This window comes from Mangifera indica, chromosome 2 (assembly GCF_011075055.1).
Source record: "Mangifera indica cultivar Alphonso chromosome 2, CATAS_Mindica_2.1, whole genome shotgun sequence".
Classification (NCBI taxonomy): domain Eukaryota; kingdom Viridiplantae; phylum Streptophyta; class Magnoliopsida; order Sapindales; family Anacardiaceae; genus Mangifera; species Mangifera indica.
The window spans coordinates 22008594-22031621 of NC_058138.1; the positions used below are offsets into that span (position 1 = coordinate 22008594).

At 35.5% G+C, this 23028-nt stretch overlaps 2 protein-coding genes across 2 annotated transcripts; both read left to right on the top strand.

Moving 5' to 3' along the window:
- The first annotated feature begins 426 nt into the window (after nt 1-426).
- LOC123208380 lies at nt 427-9559 on the top strand. The gene is made up of 8 exons (XM_044625853.1): nt 427-659; nt 755-1312; nt 1526-1700; nt 2643-2823; nt 2914-2994; nt 3143-3253; nt 8603-8872; nt 9191-9559. The coding sequence occupies exons 2-8, from the start codon at nt 925-927 to the stop codon at nt 9416-9418; spliced, it is 1434 nt and encodes a 477-aa protein (XP_044481788.1). The 5' UTR covers nt 427-659; nt 755-924; the 3' UTR covers nt 9419-9559.
- Nucleotides 9560-10300: 741 nt separating this feature from the next.
- On the top strand, nt 10301-13724 carry LOC123208379. Its single transcript, XM_044625852.1, has 8 exons — nt 10301-10382; nt 10492-11012; nt 11101-11275; nt 11661-11841; nt 11932-12012; nt 12157-12267; nt 12768-13037; nt 13356-13724. Exons 2-8 carry the CDS (start codon nt 10619-10621, stop codon nt 13581-13583), a joined length of 1440 nt encoding a protein of 479 aa, XP_044481787.1. The 5' UTR covers nt 10301-10382; nt 10492-10618; the 3' UTR covers nt 13584-13724.
- The last annotated feature ends 9304 nt before the right edge of the window (nt 13725-23028 follow it).

A 23028-nucleotide genomic window follows, 5' to 3' on the forward strand; every position in this document is an offset into this window, starting at 1 on the left:
TTTCTTTTATTCTTTCTGGTATTTCTTTGCAATATTTTTCTTTTTATTTTTTCTCCTTAATTTTGTTTTATTTAACAAAACTTTGGAGATAAATATAATTTTTAAAAATTTTCAATGCTTTTTAAAAATTCAAAAAAGTTTGGAGGTGTTTTGATTTCTTTTAAATTTTAATATACCTTTTAATAGTATTTAAAGTGATAATTATAACCAAAATAACTAACAAAAAGTAATATTTTAATATTAGAGTTTTAATAATTTTTAAAAAGTTCATAATAAATTTTTAAATTAATAAAAATATGTTAATAATTTAATATCTATATACGGTTTTATAATTTAATAAAATGTAAAACAGTGATTTTCAGAAAAACTAAATAATGATTCATTAAGAAAGGTTAATGATAGTGAGAATTCAGTATTTTGCGACATAAATCATTGGAATTGTGGACATAGTCATTTGGCGAATAAAGGTCGTTTGACTGCACCGGTTGACAGGCCTCTCAATTTTGTGCTTACGCGCGTAGCGGTGTAGTTGACTGTTTAGTTAGTTGAAGCGGGGCAAGAATTTTCAGGAGGCAAGAATTTTAGTAAACGATTAACCAATTACGCTCAACAAATTTAGTAAGACTGTTTAGTTGAAGCGGGGCAAGAATTTTCAGGAGGTATAATATAATTTGTTTTAAATTAAGAAGTTTCTGCGTCATTTACAAAATCTGAATGGTTTTTTTTTTTTTCCCACAAATCCATGACCCACCAGGGACGGGAAAAGGGGAAAAGTCATTTCAAGTTAACAACTTGAAGAAGTTTGCCGGCTAACGACATCTCTCTTTTTGGTATGCGTATACTTTAGTGGGGTGATCAGCTTGGATCCGAAGTAAACAAGCTGACCAGTTTTTGAAATCTGTGTTTCTTTCAATTGGGGTCGTAATGGACAAGCGACATTCGAAGCGTTGGGAAAGGTCATCCCCAGCTCAAAGGCATCTTGATTCTCGGTTCAATAGACTTTCAATTGAATCGGAAAGGCCCTCCTCCAGTCGAGGGCAATTTGTTCCTCGGCACAATAGGCATTCCGATGATTCTCAGAGACCATCTCCAGCTCTGAACAATACATGTTCTATGTGGAGATCGCCAAGACATGAAGTGCAACGTACTAACAATATTGCATACCCAGAAGGCGCAGTTCGCAGATGTTTTGCAACAGGTTTGGAAAATGATGATCAGTTTCCTTCTTCTGTATGTCTTAAGAGGATTTCTTTGGAACCCACCCAGAAAACTGGAAGACAATTAGTTTTAGTGAACAGTCGTCTGACTAAAGGTTAGTGGTCTGCCCTTTTGGTATGAGTAATTCTAATAAATTGTACAAATTTATCGATCGGCTGATTTTGGAGTGAGAAAATCATAAATTGTTGTCTCAGTTTGTATAATTTATTTGTACATATAATTTTATTTTTTTGGTATGACTCTCCAAATCTTGTATTCAGCTAACTGGTTGTTTAATTTATATGTATTTTATCTTTTTGGTTGTTAGATAAGGATGAACAGGGAGGGAGTGTATCCAGAAGGTCGTGGGAATATGTTGCAGAAAAGGTATGGCCAGATTTACTGTCTTGTTTAGAAAATATCAGGAAGAAAATGAAGCGTCAAGACGTGGAGGAAGTCTATCCAAAATTGGTTGCTAGATTTGGCAAAAATGTTTTTCGTGGGTATGTTAACCAGTTTTCTATTAATTTTCCTTCAAAATTATTGTTATAGTCGCCACAAAATAGTTGGGGGATATTTCTTGATTATCCGGGGGTTATCTTGATAATTTATCTTTTATTCCCTTATTATATTTATCAATAATAAAAAATTACAATAATATTTTATTACTAATGCTGATATGGTAGGTAATATAAGTGTTAATCTGATTACCACCTTCACCTTAAGTATTTAAAGATTACCAAGGTAATCTTGATTATATTATAATTATATTATTATTTATTAATTTTTAAGATAAAAATAAATTTATTTTTAATTAATATGACAACTAATATAAAAAATATTTAAATTCAAGGACATTTAAGTAAAATAATTTATTAGTAATCTTTTATTATCTTTAATCGAACACAATCAAATATAGTAATAATTTATACCTAATAATCTTTTAAATAATCTATCTTTAAGGTAATTTTTCTATCTTAGTAATAAAACATTACCCAAATCAAACGTCCCTAACGTAATGTTGAAAGCCAAGGGGAGGAGAAATCACTCTCTAAGTGCTACTTGGATTTCTCTAACATCCAATAATCAGATAATCAAAACGGAAATGGTTGCTTAGTCTTTAGCAGTTCATACTAGGAATATAAAAAATTAATAATTCTTCACGTTACGACCAGTCCAGCCAAGAACTTTGTATTGAATCTGTATGGGCGCATTCCCAGCCTGTTGTTGTAGACAAAATAATTCTTGCCTTGCCTGATTATTTCTTGATTGACAGTTTACATAACATTACTCATTTGCTCATCCATATCTAGCTGTGTATATAGGCTTGCTCTTCTATTACATGTAATAGTAGTTTTCACAATGTGAAGCAAGCATCTGCCAATAATAGTTGTGATTAAAAGTGGACCAAGTCGCAACTAGTATGTTAATTTTTTTTGATTCAGGAATGCTTTAAGGTGGTTTGACAATGTCAGAAAAGCTCAGCTTTCTGAGACCACTTTGGGTGAATCCTTTAAATATTTTCACGCAAATGTTCCTACGTCTTACACTGAAAAACTTGTAAGTGAAGCTGTACCAAAACTTGGACTTGATTTTATAGAGATGAAGGATATATACCATGTCAGGGTAATCACCATTTCTGAGCTCAATATGATCAAGCTTTTTGTACTTTCGATTTAATTAGATGCTGAGTTAATAACCTTTTTCTGTTTGCAGTTATGTGACAGCACACTGGAAGATTCATTTATATCATGCAAATGTACTTTAAACAATGATAAAAAGCTTGAGCTCTATAAGGCAAGCTTTCTGCTTCTAACTTTTTCTTCAATCAAATATTTGTGTGCTGATATGGATGGAGATGGAACAGCTCATGAATTCAGTAACTAAGGTTTTTTCATGTTGTATATGGAATTTCATATTAAATTATAAGCATTTCTTCCTGCAGATCAAACTAATTAACCGAATTCGTCACATGTTGATAAATATATCATGCCTTGATAAGGATGTTGATTTAAGGTTGTTGCTTAGCGGCAAGAGGATCTTAACAGCATTGACTGTAAGTTATCTGATCATTTCTAACTAGCACCGTTTCCATTTAATTAATAATAATAATAATAATAACAATAAAGGCAACTTCAAAGCGGTGGAGACAAGAAATCATCATTATATAGTGGACACAAATCAATGGTCTCACATCAAGATGTGATAAGTTCTCCACACTGTCGTTGAATATTAGGCACTATCTAATTTGAAAGAGCCTCATTCTAAAGAAGACAACAACAAGGGTATAGCTATTATCTAAGAACGCAAGATTTGCATATCTTAAATACTAATATAATTGTTACAGTATCTGTGAATATGTGCATTAGTAGATATAGAGCTTAATTATAAGAATTAATTATGGTAGACGCAGATTTTAGGATCTCAATTATAGGAATCAAATATTCAGTTTCCTACTCTAGAATACCTAATGTGTATATATAAACGTATCTCTGTAATAGTAAAAAGATGAATAAGAATATACTCTGAATTTCAGTTTCTACATGGTATCAGAGCCTGGTTTGCCCAAGTGTGCAAATTCAGAAATTTCGTAGCCCTAGAAAGCAATTTCGTAGTTCACCGGTGTAGAGTGGCCATTAGTTCTCACCGCCACACTAGAAAGAAGTGCGCTTCGACGATCATCAGGTTCCCAGAATCCGGCCACCGAAAGCTCAGCGCGTGACCCACACGCGCCGCCTATTCCTTCTGAAAACGAACACTCAGATCTCCTTTTCTATGACGCGTTGATTCTCACCGCCGGCACAGTCAGACTCAGACGACGCCGATCGTTCAGATACCCAATCTTCCGTGGCATTTCGCAGTCGAACGCGCCGTTGCCGTCGCCGGAACAGTTGCTGTCGACGAATCCCTCTTTCTGACCAGATATTAAACCGATAACCATGGCTGAGATGGTTCCTGTAATGTCAAAAATCACTAAACACAAGTTTAATGGTTCTAATTATCTGGATTGGAGTAAAACGGTTCGATTGTACTTGTTGAGTCTGGAGAAAGATGATCACCTTACACAAGCTCCTCCTACGGATGGTACCAGACAAGCATGGCTGCGAGATGATGCTCGATTATTTTTGCAGATCCGGAATTCTATTGAAAGTGAGGTAGTCAGTTTAATTAATCACTGTGAATTGGTTAAGGAGCTAATGGAATATTTAGATTTTTTGTATTCTGGAAGAGGTAATCTTTCTCGCATATATGAGGTGTGCAAAGCTTTTTATCGTGCAGAAAAACAGGACAAAACCATCACATCTTATTTTATGGATTTCAAAAGAACTTATGAAGAACTTAATATGTTGTTACCTTTTAGTCCTGATGTGAAGGTTCAACAAACTCAACGAGAACAAATGGCCATCATGAGCTTTCTAGCTGGTCTTCCATCTGAGTTTGAAACTGTCAAATCTCAGATACTTGCTAGTCCTGAAATTTCATCTCTGCATGACACATTTACTAGGGTACTTCGTACAGAAAGCACCCCATCATTTCAGAGTAACAGTACTCTTATTGGTCGAAGTAGTGCATTTGAAACTGGATGCTCATATGATAAGAATAGAGGAGGGAGCAGCAGCAACCGTGACAAAGTTTTTGATCGTAATCATGAGTCAGGAGGGATTGTGTGCTATTACTGTCACGAGCCAGGCCATACAAAGCGTACTTGTAGGAAGTTACAGAATCGGGCTTCAAAATCCCAATCAGCACATGTTGCAGCGACCAATATTGCTACCAATTCATTATCTGGAGAGACTATTATGATTTCTATAGATGAGTATGCCAAGTTCTCCCAGTACCAAGAATCACTAAAGTCTTCATCAACTCCTATCACTGCCAATGCTGAGTCAGGTAAACCAAATACATGTCTTGTTTCCTCCTCATCCAAGTGGGTCATTGATTCTGGTGCTACAGATCATATGACAGGTAATCCTAATCTTTTTTCAACCTTTCAGTCATTTGCATCCCCTTCTAATGTTACGTTAGCAGATGGATCAACATCATCTGTTCTTGGTTCTGGAACTGTTAATCTAACCCCGTCAGTTTCATTGTCATCTATTTTGAGTTTACCACAGTTTTCCTTTAATTTAATTTCAGTAAGCAAACTCACTCGTGCGCTTAACTGTTGTGTCTCATTCTTTTCTGATCATTGTTTATTTCAGGATCTTATGACGAAGCAGATTATTGGTAAAAGACATGAATCTGGGGGTCTCTATATACTAGATATGCAAATGCCAAGGTCTATTGCTTGTTCTAGTTCCTTAACTCCATTTGAAGCTCACTGTCGATTGGGGCATCCTTCTCTACCTGTGTTAAAGACCCTATGTCCACAATTTCTTCATGTATCTTCGTTAGATTGTGAGTCATGTCAATTTGCCAAACATCATCGTCTGTCTTCAGATTCTAGAGTCAATAAACGAGCTAACTCTCCTTTTGAGTTAGTTCATTCAGATGTTTGGGGTCTTTGTCCTAGTGTGTCCAAAACTGGGTTTAAATATTTTGTTACTTTCGTTGATGATTATTCTCGTATGACTTGGCTTTATTTAATGAAAAATCGTTCTGAAGTGTTTTCTCATTTCTGTGCCTTTCATGCTGAAATAAAAACACAATTCCATGTTTCTATTCATACCTTACGTAGTGATAATGCCAAAGAATATTTCTCTGAATCTTTTCAGTCATATTTGATTCAAAATGGCATTCTTCATCAATCCTCTTGTGCTGCCACACCATCTCAAAATGGAGTAGCTGAGCGGAAAAATAGACACTTGCTTGAAACAGCTCGTGCATTCTTGTTTCAAACGCAAGTTCCCAAACATTTTTGGGCTGATGCGGTTTCCACATCTTGTTTTTTAATTAACCGCATGCCATCATCAATTCTCCAAGGTCAGATCCCTTACACTATTCTTTTTCCAGATAAACCTTTATTTCCTATTAAACCCAAAATATTTGGTAGTACGTGTTTTGTTCGTGATATTCGTCCTAGTGTCACAAAGTTAGACCCTAAGTCTTTAAAATGTGTGTTTCTTGGCTACTCTCGTCTTCAAAAATGATATAGGTGTTTTTGTGTCACCCTAAACAAATATCTGGTGTCATCTGATGTTACATTTTTGGAAAACATTCCTTTCTTTTCTGCTTCTCCCACTTACAATATTCAGGGGGAGGATGATGATTTGTTGGTGTACACTGTTACCTCATCTCACCCTTTAGAGGATGCTGTTACATCTGTTAGTTCTCCAGAAATTTTTCTACCTGAAGAGTCTACTCCTACCAAACCACCCATTACGCAGGTGTACTCTAGACGACAACAACCTCCGGAGACATGTCCTGAACCATCCTCTTCGTCGTCTGATCCAGTTCCTAATGATATTGATCTACCAATTGCTCTTCGAAAAGGTAAAAGGCAGTGTACTTATCCTATCTCTTCTTTTGTTTCTTATGGTCACTTATCCCCTATTTCTTGTTCCTTTATTGCATCACTTGATTCTATTTCTATTCCTAACACCACTCATGAAGCTCTATCTCATCCTGGTTGGCGTGAGGCTATGATAGAGGAAATGAATGCCTTAGCTAATAATGGTACTTGGGACTTGGTCAATCTACCTGCAGGAAAGAAAGCCATTGGATGTAAATGGGTGTTCACAGTTAAAGTTAATCCGGATGGATCAGTGGCTCGCCTTAAAGCTCGGTTGGTTGCCAAAGGATATGCACAGACTTATGGGGTGGATTATTCTGACATTTTCTCTCCTGTTGCTAAGTTAACCTCTATTCGTTTATTTATTTCTATGGCAGCTACCTATAATTGGCCTTTGCACCAGCTGGATATCAAGAATGCATTTTTACATGGTGACCTTCAAGAGGAAGTTTACATGGAGCAACCACCTGGTTTTGTTGCTCAGGGGGAGTATGGAAAGGTGTGTTGGCTTCGCAAATCTTTGTATGGTTTGAAACAAAGTCCTCGTGCTTGGTTTGGAAAATTTAGTCAGGCAGTTCAAAAGTTTGGCATGATAAAGAGCAAATGTGATCATTCAGTTTTCTATAGACAGTCCGAAGCTGGTAGTATTCTTTTGGTTGTATATGTTGATGATATTATCATTACTGGAAGCGATAATGTGGGAATTTCCTCTCTTAAATTATTTCTTCACACGCAGTTTCAAACAAAAGATTTAGGGGGGTTGAAGTATTTCTTGGGCATTGAAGTAACAAGAAGCAAGAAAGACATCTTCCTATCTCAGAGGAAATATGTGCTTGACTTATTGACTGAGACAGGAAAATTGGGAGTCAAACCATGTAGCACTCCAATGGTTCCTAATCTATAGCTTACAAAAGATGGTGACTTGTTTGAAGAACCTGAGAAGTATAGAAGATTAGTAGGAAAGTTGAATTATCTTACAGTGACTCGTCCTGACATTGCATATTCTGTCAGTGTTGTAAGTCAATTCATGTCATCTCCAACAGTCGATCATTGGACAGCGTTGGAACAAATTTTGTGCTACTTAAAGGGTGCTCCTGGACGTGGTATATTGTATGGAAATCATGGTCACACTAATATTGAATGTTTTTCAGATGCAGATTGGGCAGATTCCAAAGTAGATAGAAGATCCACCACTGGTTATTGTGTTTTTGTTGGAGGAAATTTGGTATCATGGAAGAGCAAGAAGCAGAGTGTTGTGTCCCGATCTAGTGCAGAATCAGAATATAGAGCTATGGCTCAGTCCGTGTGTGAGATAATGTGGGTATATCAACTCTTGACTGAAGTAGGTTTCCAGATGTCCTTACCAGCGCAATTATGGTGTGATAATTAAGCTGCTCTTCATATTGCCTCTAATCCCGTGTTTCACGAACGAACTAAACATATTGAGATTGATTGTCATTTCGTTCGAGAGAAGATTCAGCAGAACTTTATTTCTACAAGATATGTGAAGACTGGAGAACAGTTAGGGGATATTTTCACTAAGGCTGTAAATGGGGTTCGGATTGATTATATTTGTAACAAGTTGGGCATGATTAACATCTATGCTCCAACTTGAGGGGGAGTGTTACAGAATCTGTGAATATGTGCATTAGTAGATATAGAGCTTAATTATAGGAATTAATTATGATAGACGCAGATTTTAGGATCTCAATTATAGGAATCAAATATTCAGTTTCCTACTATAGAATATCTAATGTGTATATATAAACGTATCTCTGTAATAGTAAAAAGATGAATAAGAATATACTCTGAATTTCAGTTTCTACAATAATCAATAAAGCCAAAAACAATAGTGGTTTATCAAGCATTTCCCATATCTTAGAGCTTCTAGATGGATACAAATTACCTCGAGAATGATTTATACGTTCAAACTAATTGTATGCATTTGTTCAGGATAGTGTAACGGGAACGATTAGCAATCTGATTAATTCAGCAGTTGTGGATCCGGAGAAGAAGGGTGGATTCAGATGGCCCCAGACAGCGTTTTCTCAGAGTAGTAGATACAGGGTTGTTGCGATTTGGCACACAATATCTGAAGTTTATGCAACCCCATCGTTGATCCTCAACATAAGAAGTGCTCGTCGATATAACTTTGACACTGCAACTGAGGAAGCAACAAGGGAGGTTAATCTGAAATTTAAGGGAATAATTTCAGAATTACTGGTAAGTTTCTATCTAGATTGTTCAAATATTATCATAGATAGATCCTTCACTTACCTGTTTACCGTATAGAAAAATCACTCCTTTTAAACCTGTTTATAGTATTGAGAGAAAAATGACACATTTCAATGACACTGATTCAAGTATATAGTAGCCTTTCAACTGGTTGCTTAGCTCAGAAGAATAGAGATCAGAAAATCAACATCACAACGTTCCTTTAAATATGAATTTTGTGCAATGAGTGTATATTTGCATTGTCAACTATTATTATGAAGATCAAACATGTTTTCATTGTTATGATTTGTTATTTTCAATTTGCAGGCTCAGAAGTGTGAAAGCGATTCAATCTATAATATGTTTAAGGACACCTTAGAGATGATATGGGAACATTTCCTGTGTTGTGAGCAGTTCTTGGCAACTGATAATGCTGAAGAAGTGGGTGGAGAGAAATGTAAGGAGAAAGAATTGGTACCAAAACAGATATATCGAGCAAAGGTTAAAAGAGAAGAAGATTGCTTGATAAATGAGGATGTCAATGCCAAATGTTAGATGCTTTATGCTTTCTGCTTCCACCTAGCCTATGTAAACAACCTAGATAACATAGATATCAACCTGGACAGTTGATTTTGCTAGGGTTACTGTAATGGCTGAAAATACTGTCAATTTTGATATGAATTATCCTTAATTCAACCCAACCCAAGCATCATACATTATCTAAGAATCTAATTAGACATTTAAAACCTGGGTGTATATAGCTTTACCGTATAAGAAATGCATTCCAAACCAACATGAAATGTCCAATTTATTGATGTGATAATATTTGTGCTTCAACAATGGGGAATTGGCATTGAATTTCTTTTCTTCTTTTAGATGTATTTTACAAAGAAAAGATTTGTTTCAAACATAATTACCCTTGAAATAGATTCTGTAAATATCAATACTATTTCAAGTATAAACGGCCGGATTATCATGTTATTGTATAATTTTAAGTATGCTTGGTGTTCTTATGGTGAACATTCTCGTTGACTGCACCTAGGGGTGGATTCGAAGTAAGTTTGTATGGGTTTGAAAAGAGCTTTACTCAAACGAGCCCGTGCCCGAGCTCGCTTGAACGAGCCCGAACACGAGTTTGAATTTTAAGCAAAAAACGAATACGAGCCTGAATACGAACACCGGTTAAGCTAGTTGAACACTCAAATAAAAAAACATTTAATTTATAACAAACGACATCATTTATTCTTTGAAATATGAGTCCAAAATGAATCCGAGTCTGAACACACGAGTCTGAGCTAAGTGCGAGCTGAGCCCAAATACTAAAATTATGAAATGAGCCGAGCACGAACATGTGTTTAGCGAGCTCGGTGAGCCCGAGCCCAAGCTTGGGCTCACTAAAAGTGAGCTGAAAATGAGCTGGGCCCTATTCGGGCTCGGCTGCACCAGTTGAATTTCATTTACCAGTTACAGTCAACTAATTGTGATGACTGCTTAGTTGAAGCGGGTCAAGAATTTTCAGGTGGTATCCTATAATATGTTTTAAATTAAGAAGTTTCTACGCGTTTTTATTGTCAAATTTACAAAATCTGATTGAAACTTTATTTTCCACAAATCCATGATCCACAAAGAACAAGGAAAGGGAAAGCAAAAAGTCATTTCAAATTATCAACTTGGAGAAGAAGAAGACCAGCTTGAATCCGAAGTAAACAAGCTGCTCAGTCTTTGAAATCTGTGTTTGTTTCAATTGGGGTCGTAATGGACAAGAGACAGTCGAAGCATTGGGAGAGGTCATCCCCAGCTCAAAGGCATCTTGATTGTCGGTTCAATAGACTTTCAATTGAATCGGAAAGGACCTCCTCCAGTCGAGGGCAAATTGTTCCTCGGTACAATAGGCATTCGGATGATTCAGAGAGACCATCCCCGGCTCCAAACAATGCACTTCATATGTTGAGATCGCCAAGACATGAAGTACAAAGTACTAAGAATATTGTATACCCAGAAGGCGCAGTTTTCAGATGGCTGGCAACAGGTTTGGAAAATGATGATCAGTTTCCTTCTTCTGTATGTCTTAAGAGGATTTCTTTGGAACCCAGCCAGAAAACTGGACAAAATCCCTCCTTAGTTTTGGTGAACAGTCGTGTGGCTAAAGGTTAGTAGTCTGCCCTTTTGGTATTACTCTTAAAATCTTGTATTCAGCTAATTGGTTATTTTATTTATTTTATCTTTTTGGTTGTTAGATAAGGATGAAGAGGGAGGAAATGTATGCAGAAGGCCGTGGGAATCTGTTGCAGAAAAGGTTTGGCCAGATTTACTGTCTTGTTTAGAAAATCTCAGGAAGAAAATGAAGTGTCAAGACGTGGAGGAAGTCCGACCAAAATTGGTTGCTAGATTTGGCAAAAATGTTTTTCATGGGTATGTTAACCAGTTTTCTATGAATGGCTAGCTGTTCTGTTTCCTTAAAAAATTCTTGTTATAGTCACCACAATATACTTGGGGGATATTTGGTATGACCAGTCCAACCAAGAATTTGGTATTGAATCTGTATGGGCGCATTCCCAGCCTGTTGTAGACAAAATAATCCATGGCTTGCCTGATTATTTCTTGATTGACAGTTTACATAACATTTCTTTGAGCCAAAAGAAGTTCCCATTTGCTCAGCCATATCAAGCTGTATAAATATGTTTGCTCTTCTATTACATGTAATAGTTTTTCACAATGCAAAGCAAGCATCTGTCAATAATAGTTGTAATTATATGTGGACAAAGTCACAATTAGTATGTTAATTTTCTTGATTCAGGAGTGCTTTAAGGTGGTTCGACAATGTCAGGAAAGGTAAGCTTTCTGAGACCACTTTGGGAAAATTCACTAAATTTTTTCACGCAAATGTTCCTACGCTGTACATTGAAAAACTTGTAAGGGAAGCTGTGCCAAAACTTGGACTTCATTTTATAGAGAAGAAGGATATATACCAAGTCAGGGTAATCACCTTTTCTGAGCTCAATATGATCAAGCTTTTTGTACTTTAGATTTAGTTAGACGCTGTTATAATCACCTTTTTTTGTTTGCAGTTATATGACAGCACACAAGAAGATTCGAATATATCATGCAAATGTACTTTAAACAATGATAAAAGGCTTGAGCTCTATAAGGCAAGCTTTCTGCTTCTAACTTTTTCTTCAAATATTTGTGTGCTGGTATAAGTGGAGATGAAACAACTCTTGAATTCGGTAACTAGGGTTGTTTCATGTCTTTTATGGAATTTCATTTTAAATTATAAGCATTTCTTCCTGTAGATCCAACTAATTGACCGAATTCGTCACATGGTTGTAAATATATCATGCCTTGATAAGGACGTTGATTTAAGGTTGATGCTTAGCGGCAAGAGGATCTTAACGACATTGAGTGTAAGTTATCTGCAACCATGCTAATTAAAATGCCTCAATTTGATCAATTTAGATCACCTCGCTATTATTTATATATTTCTTTTTTCCTTCTGTCTGATCATTTCTGACTAGCACCTTTTCCATTTAATTAAAAATAATAATAGTAACAATAAAGGCAACAGTGTCTTTGAATATTAGGCATGATTGATAACTAATAATTATTCTCAAAAAAAGAAAAAAATTGTAATACATTTACTAAACGGACTTTTCTATAAATAAGTTGGCACTATCTAATTTGAAAGAGCCTCGTTCTAAAGAAGACTACAATGAGGGTTTAACTATTATCTAAGCATCAGAAAAGAAGAATGCAAGATTTGCATGTTTTAAATACTAAAAAAATCGGTGAAGCCAAAAACAGTGGTGGTTTAACAAACATTTCCCATATCTTAGAGCTTCTAGATGGATACAAATTACCTTGAGAATGAGTTATATGTTCAAACTAATTGTATGCACTTGTTCAGGATAATGTAATGGAGAGGATTAGCAATCTGATTAATTCAGCAGTTGTAGATCCGGAGAAGAAGGGTGGATTCAGATGGCCCCAGACAGCGTTTTCTCAGAGTAGTAGATACAGGGTTGTTGCGATTTGGCACACAATAACTGAAGTTTATGAAACCCCATCATTGATGCTGGAGGTAAGAAGTGCTCATCGGTATATGTTTGACACTGAAACTGAGGAAGCAACAAGGGAGGTTTCTCTGAAATTTAAGGGCATAATTTCAGAATTACTGGTAAGTCTCTATCTAGATTGTCCAAATATTATCATAGATTTATCCTTCACTTACCTGTTTACTCTATAGACAAATGACTCTTTTTAAACCTGTTTATACTATTGAGAGAAAATGACACATTTTAATGATACTGATTCAAGTATATAGTAGCCTTTCAACTGGTTGCTTAGCTCAGAAGAACAGAGATCAGAAAAATCAACACCACAATGTTCCTTTAAATATGAATTTTGTGCAATGTGTGTATATTTACATTGTCAACTATTATTATGAAGATCAAACATGTTTTCATTGTTATGATTCGTTATTTTCAATTTGTAGGCTCAGAAGTGTGAAAGTGATTCAATCTATAATATGTTTAAGGACACCTTAGAGATGATATGGGAACATTTCCTGTGTTGTGACAAGTTCTTGACAACTGATAATACTGAAGAAGTGGGTGGACAGAAATATAAGGAAAAAGAATTGGTACCAAAACAGATATATCGAGTAAAGGTTAAAAGAGAAGAAGATTGCTTGATAAATGAGGATGTCAATGCCAAATGTTAGATGCTTTATGCTTTCTACTTCCACCTAGCCTATGTAAACAACCTAGATAGCATAGATATCAACCTGGACAGTTGACTTTGTTAGGGTTACTCTAATGGCTGAAAATACTGTCAGTTTTGATATGCTTCTTTTTTAATTCAACCCTAGCATCATACATAATCTAAATATTCAATTGAGTATTTAAAATTGAATACACATAATTTTACTGTATAAAAAATGCGTTCCAAACCAATAAGAAATATCCGATATATTGATGTGTTAATATATGTGCAACAACAATTAGGAATATGCATTAAATTTCAAACATAATCACCCTTTAAATAGATTCCTTAAATATCAATACTATTTCATGCATAATCAGTTGGATTGTATAATTTTGAACATGTTTGATGTTCTTATGGTGAACATTCTCTTTGATTTCAAAAATGTGATCTTTACTCCTAATTTTTTCTTTTTATGAAATAGTTTATTTTGTTTAAATTTAAAAGGAATAACGTATTCATAAAATGGTTGATAAATTTGAAGGTTGAATCATTGATATTTCAAAAATCAACATATATTAAAGGCCAAAGCATTATGTCCGACGTAAGTTTAGGTGCGTTTTCAAAATCATATCTATTGGGTTTAAGAAGTCAAAAATCTTACCCATCTATTTAAAAACTTAATTAAAGTTAGAAGTAAAATCGTCATTTAATAAAAATTTAAAAAACTAAAATTTATTACGTTTGCTTCCCTTAGCTTGAAAATTTCACAATTTTTTCCACCCAAAATTTGAAAAATCAACATTTCCCCCTATAGTTTGCAAATTGTCACCGGAAACGACCGTCTGAAATTGTGTTGGCTCTCCTTTTTACCCTATCTCTCCTTGTCAATCAAATTCCAAGCACCTCTTTGTCTTGGACGAAGACGACCATCGAAGGTCTCAAATGAAGATGATGTAGCTGTCTAAGACCTCCGATAGTCATCTTTGTCTGAGATGAAGATACTTTGATGAAAACGATTTCGTCTTCATCGGAGGAAATTGGGTTCTTCAGTGCTTGAAATTTGATCGACAAGAAGAGATATCGTCTTTGTCAGAGGAAATTTAGTGCTTGAGATTTGATCAACAAGAAGAGATAAGCCGAGAGAGAGAGCCAATACCGTAAGAGGCTCGTAAAGTTCGCCATCTACGACAACGATTTGCAAACCCTAAAGGAAAAATATTGATTTTTCAAACTTTAGATAGGAAAATTATGAGTTTTTAAACTGAAAGGGATAAAGGTAATAAAACTTTATTTTTTAAAATTTTTTGGTTAAATAATGGTTTTGCCTTTAATTCTAACCAAGATTTTAAATGGATGGATGAGACTTTTGACTTTCAAATTTTACGGGGGTGACTTTGAAAACGCACATAAACTTGGGTGGGAAATAGACCTTTGGCCTATGTTAAATGTGCGGATTTTGCTAAGAGTAGATATGAACACGGTAAAAAACTAAACATATTCACTAACAAAGGTGTGAGAATTTAGTGTTTTGAAACATAAAGCAGAAATTTGTTAATTAAATAAACCTTGGGTGGGAAATAGTTATTAGTAAAGATAATTTGACTGTACCAGTCGACTTCCATTAACCAACTACAGTCAACCAATTAGTAAAGATAATTTGACTAAAAAATTATATGTGTTTTAATTATGTAAATATATTAATCTAATAGTTTAAAAATGATAGAAGAATATAATTCTCTTGAAATTAAAAAAAATAAAAAAAGAATGGGAATCTTGAAGCAAAAGCATGTGTGTATTTCTTTCTTTGATTGCCATAGAATAATAAATGCACTAGCATGGAGTTGGCTGGCTACTTTCAATTAATGGATTTCCCAAATCTTTTGAAGTCTAAAGTAGACTCTTTTTATCTTCTTTTCTTTCTTTTTTTTTTTCTATTTAAAATATACAACTCAAAATCAATTCATAATCTTGCTTTTTTATCAAATATTGAGTTTTTTAAATTAGGTATAGGGGAAATTAAAATAATTGCCCTTTTTAGTGGGGTAATAAAACAAATTTATCCCAAATTTTGGGGTTAAAGATAAATACCCTTAAATTAAAGTATTTAAACGAAAATGCCCTAAATATCCCCTTAAATACCAAAACTACCCTTCTAATTTAAATTACTATTTTATTTAAGGGTAATAAAAAAATTTACCATAAATTTTGGGGTTAAAGATAAATACCCTTAAATTAAAGTATTTAAACAAAAATGCACCAAAATAATACCAAAACTACCCTTCCCCTATTTCTATATAAACCACATATCTTCCTTCATTTTTAACATATCTGAGAGAGATTTCTGAAGAGAGAAAATAAGTTCGTGTTCAAGATTTTGGGCGTGAAGAGAAAAGTTTGTCATTACGAGGTATTTATCTCTGTCATTACTTTAATCGTTATTATTTTATTAATAATGTAATTATATGTGATATTTTATATAATAAACTATAGTTGTATGTAATATGTAAAATAATAAAAATTAGATAAGTTATGTTTTAAATATTATAGTAGTATAGGATAACATGATATTACTTCAATCGTTATTATTTTATTAATAATGTAATTATATGTGATATTTTATATAATAAATTATAGTTGTGTGTAATAAGTAAAATAATAAAAATTAGTTGGGTATGTTTAATAATATTATTTTGTCAAATTGATGTATGAAATAAATATAATTATGTAATAAACATTTGTAAATACTATTTTCAATCGTATTATTTATGTTGATTATATATTTGATTTGGACAATATACAATTTACCCCCAAATTTTAGGAGTTAAGCGAAAATACCCTTATATTAAAGTATTTAAACGAAAATGCCCCAAATATCCTCTTAAATACCAAAACTACCCTTTTAAATTAAATTATTAATTTTTAAAGGGTAATACCAAAACATGATATATTTAAGTAGTCACAATATATAATTGAATTATGAAATAGGTATAATTATATAATAGACATCTGTAAATATTATTTTCAGTCGTATTATTTATGTTGATTATATATTTTATTGTAGGATTAATCTAAATGGTTGGATATGCTTTAATTAGATATGAGAGAAATTGGATAGAAAAGGGTGATAATGTTATAAAATATGTTGGAGGTAATAGGAAATTGATTAAAATTCTAGAACACACATCATTCGAAGAATTAATCGAAATAGTGAGTGACAAGTGTAATATAGATCGACGGATATTTAACATTCAGTTGAGTATGAAACCGAGGCATCTCGACGACGGTGCTCCGATAGAAATTTCGAATGATGAAGATGTTGAAGTTCTTAACGATCTATCTAACCTTTTCAAAGAATGTGTTCCAGTTTTTGTTATAACTACAGTTACTGATGATAGTTATGAGACTCAACAAGCAAATGAAGATTTTCAAGGTGGTGAGTCGAGCAGTTATCCAGAAAATCAAACTATTGGTGTAGAAGAGATTCAAAATATCGAGATCAATCCGAAACAAGAATTCTTAGAGGAAGATTTTGCACATATAAATGAAGTTAACGTTGATGCATTGTATCGCGCAGAAGAATTCCTTAATGGGGACGAAGCAACTTTTCTAAACTGGAGTGAATTTAATGGAAAGGTTGAACAAAATATTTCAATCGAAGAACCAGAGATTGAAGAGAAGACCTATGGTAATTATTTTCCAGAAATAAATCCTGCTGGTAGAAATGTTTTTACTGATGCATTTCATTGGTTACCACATTTTCCTGATCAACAATCTACATCTAGAAACTCTAAAGCATTGACCAATACTGATTCTCCAAAAGCTAGTACATTATTTCCTAGTAAACAACATGTCATTGATGCGATAACTCAAGACGCGCTTCGTAGGGGATATCAATTTTTTGTGGAAAAATCAGACACGCTTAGATGGGTTCTTAAATGTCGTAACAAAGAATGTAAATGGCGTGCACGAGCAGTTAGGGTGGGAGAAACTGATAGCTTTGAATTACGTCGTATGGATAGCTGTCACACATGTTGCAGAAATCAGATATTACCTCATCATAGCCAAGCAGGTGCTCGAGCTTTGGGGCAGATTTTGAGGACCAAATTCATTTTAGTTGATCGTGTTTATTGACCGAAAGAGATCATTGCTAATATCGCTGACCGATATAAAATTGATATATCATACGCACAAGCATAGCGGGTGAGAAATTGGGCGCTTCAATTATTGAAGGGGATACCAGAAGAGTCGTTTATATTGCTGTCAGAGTATTGCCTCAATTTAGAGCATTGCAATCCGGGGACGGTGACACATATACTAACGGATGAGGAGGATCGATTTAAATACTTTTACATGGCATTCGGTTGTAGTATCCGTGCATTTAATAACATATTCGACCGGTTATTTATATTGATGCTGCTTTCTTGAAGGGTCGATATCTGGGTCAACTATTTATTGTTATCGCACTAGATGAAAATAATCAAATATATCCACTTGCTTTTGGGAATTGTCCTAGGGAAGATCATGACACATGGTGCTGGTTTTTAACAAAGCTGAGAGATTGTATTGGTGAGGTACCTCATTTGACCATCATTTCATATCGACATGTCAGCATATTTTCTACATTGGCTGAAGTTTTCCCTGGTGTGCATCACGGTTATTAAACTTCTTGAAAATTCAATTACCTGCTCCTGGTCCTCGTGTGCAGTGATCTCAACAACATCATCAGTGACCTCATCATCCTGGGAAACAATATCGATCACCTATTTTCCTTTGCTTAGAGTGTTGAGATAGATCAAACGAAGATCCTATTGTAACAGGATAGAAAGGTTAAACAACTGTTGAAATTAACAAATGTAACATTTGATAGAAGAAATTTCTAGCACTTCACCTCAACCTCCTCCCAATCCGTAATCGGAGCATCCGCATATGGTGATCGATCGATATCGGTAATAACCTATGATAATATTAACATTTAATATTAGTAAATCAAACTATTGAGCAAAAAAATAACAAAATATTCATTATACAATGTACGTACCTCTAATGTCGAAACAGACGTCACAATGGGATCCGTAATCGGAGCATCCGCATATGGTGATCGATCGGCATCGGAAACATCCTATGACAATATTAACATTTAATATTAGTAAATCAAACTATTGAGCAAAAAAATAACAAAGTATTCATTATACAATGTATGTACTTCTAATGTCAAAACAGACGTCACAATGAGATCCGTAATCGGAGCATCCACATGTGGTGATTGATCGACATCGGTAATATCCTATGACAATATTAACATTTAATATTAGTAAATCAAACTATTGAGCAAGAAAATAACAAAGCATTTATTATACAATGTACATACCTCTAATGTCGAAACAGACGTCACAATGGGATCCATAATCGGTGCAGCCACAGAAACGTCAGACCGCTGTCACAAAGGACGATATTAACAAGTTTAGAAAAAATCAAACTACAGATGTGTAAATGAGATATAATATTGTATATCTATGTTAGACTAACCAGAATAATCATAGAAGGTGTCGACGGAGAAGACCGCATGTGAACTGATCTATCGTCGCCGACATCCTGTATCAGTATTAGCAATTAATATTAATTAATCGAAGAGTTATATTTAACGGGATTAATAGATGTATAATCAAATAATTCAGATATAACATTTATTTCAATATGACGTTCTAATTACCTGAACCATCGTATGAGGTGTCATCGAGAAAACCTCATGCGATGATATATAATCGCTAATATCAACAGTCAATATCATATCTTCTCGGGATGATCTCTCATCAAATAACCGACGCTGTAATAATTTTAACATATTAAAATTTATTTCAAAAGTAACATTCTTAAATTACTAAAAGCAGTTAACACTCACATCGACAACAGGTGGAGACGGGAACGTGAAAGCCCTTGTCGATAGTCTGTCACCATCATCCCGAGAAGGCTGTAATATAATTTACAATTATTATAAGATTACAGATGATTGCGTATATAAATAGATGAAATATCTTATAAAATATTAACTTTTTTACCTGTCCGACAGTATCTATGTGGTGATGAGAGTGTCTGATCTCCGTACGAGTTGTTGTATCCACTATACGACTCAATCTATCCTCCATAAGAGTCATCCTACTCTCGATACGACTAAACCTATCCTCCATCCTAGCCTCAAATCCAGTAAGTCGAGCTAAGATAAGATTTCCCTATCGAGCCAATGCAGCATCAAAGTGATGAATGAAGAAATCTGATCCGATGGTAGGAGGATCATCTGATATCTGTTCGGTGGTAGAGGGCATAGGCAAGGGATCCAATGATATGTGCTCAGTGGTAGGGGGTCTAAGCACGAGATCCGATGATATGTGCTCCTCGATAGGGTCACTAATCGGGCATGTGGGAGGAGGTTGAACACAAGTATCAACAGGATGAAGGGCAACGATCGGAGAACTAACGTCACGAGGACTCGATGGTGCATCTCCTGACGCTGAAGGAGATCGACTATCCGACACCCCTGTATATCGAACAATATCCTCATACCACTCCGTATCTCTCTCAACCGGAGATAAATGTAATGGAAAATTAACATCATCCTACAAAATATTTATTTTCAATATTCATTATTAACATATCTAGAGTATATGTTAATACTTAATAAATTAGTACTTACTGAATCTCCAGTGAAGATAGCTGAGATAGAATTCCATCCCGGAATGTCCTTCGTGTGTCATCTCAACATCCGGGTGGCTCCCACATATGACGACATATCTATCTATCGAAATAAAGAGTCCAGCGTCTCGTAAATCCAAAACTGTAATATCAATATATATCGATTATTGTATATATTTACAATCATATTAAAATAATTTTATTTTAAACTTTCATTTTTTGTTTGAATTAATAAATATCATAATTATCTGAAACGCTACTGGAAATCTCATGATACCATACTGCTTAAGCTGATTTTTTTCTTTCTTTTTCGGACCAAAATCCATAGAAATTCAGGAGATGTTATCGCATATAGAGCGATATGTCATCTGCCATACTCGTACTCCCCACGGGTATGCATTAAACCCATCCAGATGATCAGCTAATTGTAATATCTTCTGGAGAATTGTTTTCCTCAAGTCACTCCCTAACAACCCCATGTGAAGATAAAATAATAGTGCTAACTTAACTGCATCAATGTCATCCTCCCCCCACAACCTCTGCTGGAAAACACGACTCAGATCAGCATATGTAACTAGGGCTGAATTCGAGCCGAGCTCAGCTCACAGCCAGCTCGGGCTCGACTCGGCTCGCTTTATTTAGGGGTGGCTCGAGTTCTGCTCGAGCTCGACTCGACTCAAGTTTAGCTCGTTTTTGGCTTGGCTCGGTTTGTTTTTCATATCAAAACGACATCGTTTTATGTATATATATGGATCAAAACGACATCGTTTTGTATAAAAAAAATTTTAAAATTTAAAAAAAAAATCTGCCCTGCCAAGCCGAGCCAGCTCGAGCTCGATCGAGCCGAACAGAGCCGAGCCAGAACTCGAGCTAGCTCGGCTCGAATCCAGCCCTATATGTAACTGATTTACACCCGTGAAAATAGGGCTGGATTCGAGCCGAGCCGAGCTCGGGCTCGACTCGACTTTTTAAGGGTCGGCTCGAGTTCGGCTCGAGCTCGACTCGAGTCGAATTCGGCTCGTTTTCAGTTCGGCTTGGTAACGGCTCAGCTCGGCTCGTTTATTATATCAAAACGACACCATTTTGTATATATATATGGATCAAAACGACACCATTTTGTATAAAAAAAATTTTAAAAAAATATACCGAGTCAACCCGAGCCAGCTCGGGCTCGGCTCGAGCTCGATCGAGCCGAGCTGAGCCCGGCTCGTTTCGGGCTCGAATCGAGCCGAGCCGAGCTCGAGCTCGAGCCGGCTCGAGCCCGGCTCGTTTCGGGCTCGAATCGAGCCGAGCCGAGCTCGAGCTCGAGCCGGCTCGGCTCGAATCCAGCCCTACGTGAAAATATGTTTGGAGGATCCGATCTGTGGCCTTCGATGGAATGTAGAGGTCGATATCTACCAAATGACTGAATCGAAGGCCTATCATAATAGCAAACTCATATGCACTGAATCTGACATCCACGTCATTAACCCGAAACCATAACTCCTCTCCCGAAGTCACCTTATTTACCACTCGAAGGATGAAAGAATGTATTAGGACCCCACTAAATCGACTATCCTTCAACTCTAGGAAGTGTTCGAAACATGTACGCTGAAATATTTGTAATTGTCTCTCTGTTAACAATTTTTTTATCACGGCTCCAACATCTCTATATCCACGTGTAATAACTTGAGCCTTGAAGTGTTTTTCGAGAGGAAATTGCAGTTCATCTCTGCTTTCGTCTTTTTTTCTCTTTTGTACAGCTCCCTGTATGAAAATTAAATTACAATTATATTAAATTTTTATAAATTTTAGGGAATAAATTATTCAATTCTATACATAGAGGCCTTATTAAAAAAAAACTGATATCAAATTCGAATTCTACACGTCAAGAAACCTTAAGATGGTTAAATTTCAATTTGATCCCATATGAAAAATATCAAAAAAGCCCTAAAATTTAATAGAATTGCATTCTACCCCTTGATTCCAAAAAGAGGAAACGCATGTTGGATAACTCTGGAAAACCGCAATTTGCCCCACCAAGCCAGTTCGCCCATCAACCGCGCGAATTCGTGAGTCAACCGCACGAATTCGGGGGGTTGACCGTGATTTTGCTAGCCCACAAAGTTTTCCAATTTATACTATGCCCCACCACATTATGAAAACGTGCATTTTCACCCCCAACCACACGATCTCGTGTAGTCCACGAAGTTTGAAAAGTTCAAAACACCTCCCTGTCTACACGAATTCTGACCACATGAATTTGTGTGGTCACTACACCATTCGCGTGGTGACTGCCGAATTCGTGTGGGCACATTTCACCTTCCAAACTTCGTTTTTCAAACTCTATTTCAACAATAATCAACTATACACCTAATCTAACATAAAAGCCCTAACATAATTCATCAAAATCAGCAAGCAATCAAGCATTTTCTTCAAAAATTTCAAACCGTAAACCCTAACGCAAAACACCCAAATTTCGCATCAAGTCGCTGAAATCGTGAAATGAAATGCATAAAGAGATGACAAGGGTTGTTTTACTAGCCTTTTTGTCCATCGTCATTGCCGGAAACGTCGAAAAAATCGCCGGATGAAATCGGAGTTGCCGAGTGCGCGAAATCGTGTGTTCAAAATTTTCAGTTTTGTGTGTTTGGCTGTTGTGCGCGTGGTTATGGACGATTTTGAGTGGAGGGGCATTTTCGTCTCTTCGCAATTTTGGGGCATTTTCGTTTAATGTTAAGATTTAGGGGTAATTTCATTTTAGCCCTTAATCTTTGGGGCAATTATTTTACTTT

Bases quoted from the DNA above. Each gene is read 5' to 3' on its own strand.
- LOC123208380 (XM_044625853.1), top strand. From the start codon at position 925: ATGGACAAGCGACATTCGAAGCGTTGGGAAAGGTCATCCCCAGCTCAA. The intron at 1,701-2,642 runs GTATGTTAACCA...TTTTTGATTCAG, and splicing joins GGCAAAAATGTTTTTCGTGG to GAATGCTTTAAGGTGGTTTG. The intron at 2,995-3,142 runs GCAAGCTTTCTG...TTCTTCCTGCAG, and splicing joins AAAAGCTTGAGCTCTATAAG to ATCAAACTAATTAACCGAAT.
- LOC123208379 (XM_044625852.1), top strand. From the start codon at position 10,619: ATGGACAAGAGACAGTCGAAGCATTGGGAGAGGTCATCCCCAGCTCAA. The intron at 11,013-11,100 runs GTTAGTAGTCTG...TTTGGTTGTTAG, and splicing joins GAACAGTCGTGTGGCTAAAG to ATAAGGATGAAGAGGGAGGA. The intron at 13,038-13,355 runs GTAAGTCTCTAT...TTCAATTTGTAG, and splicing joins GCATAATTTCAGAATTACTG to GCTCAGAAGTGTGAAAGTGA.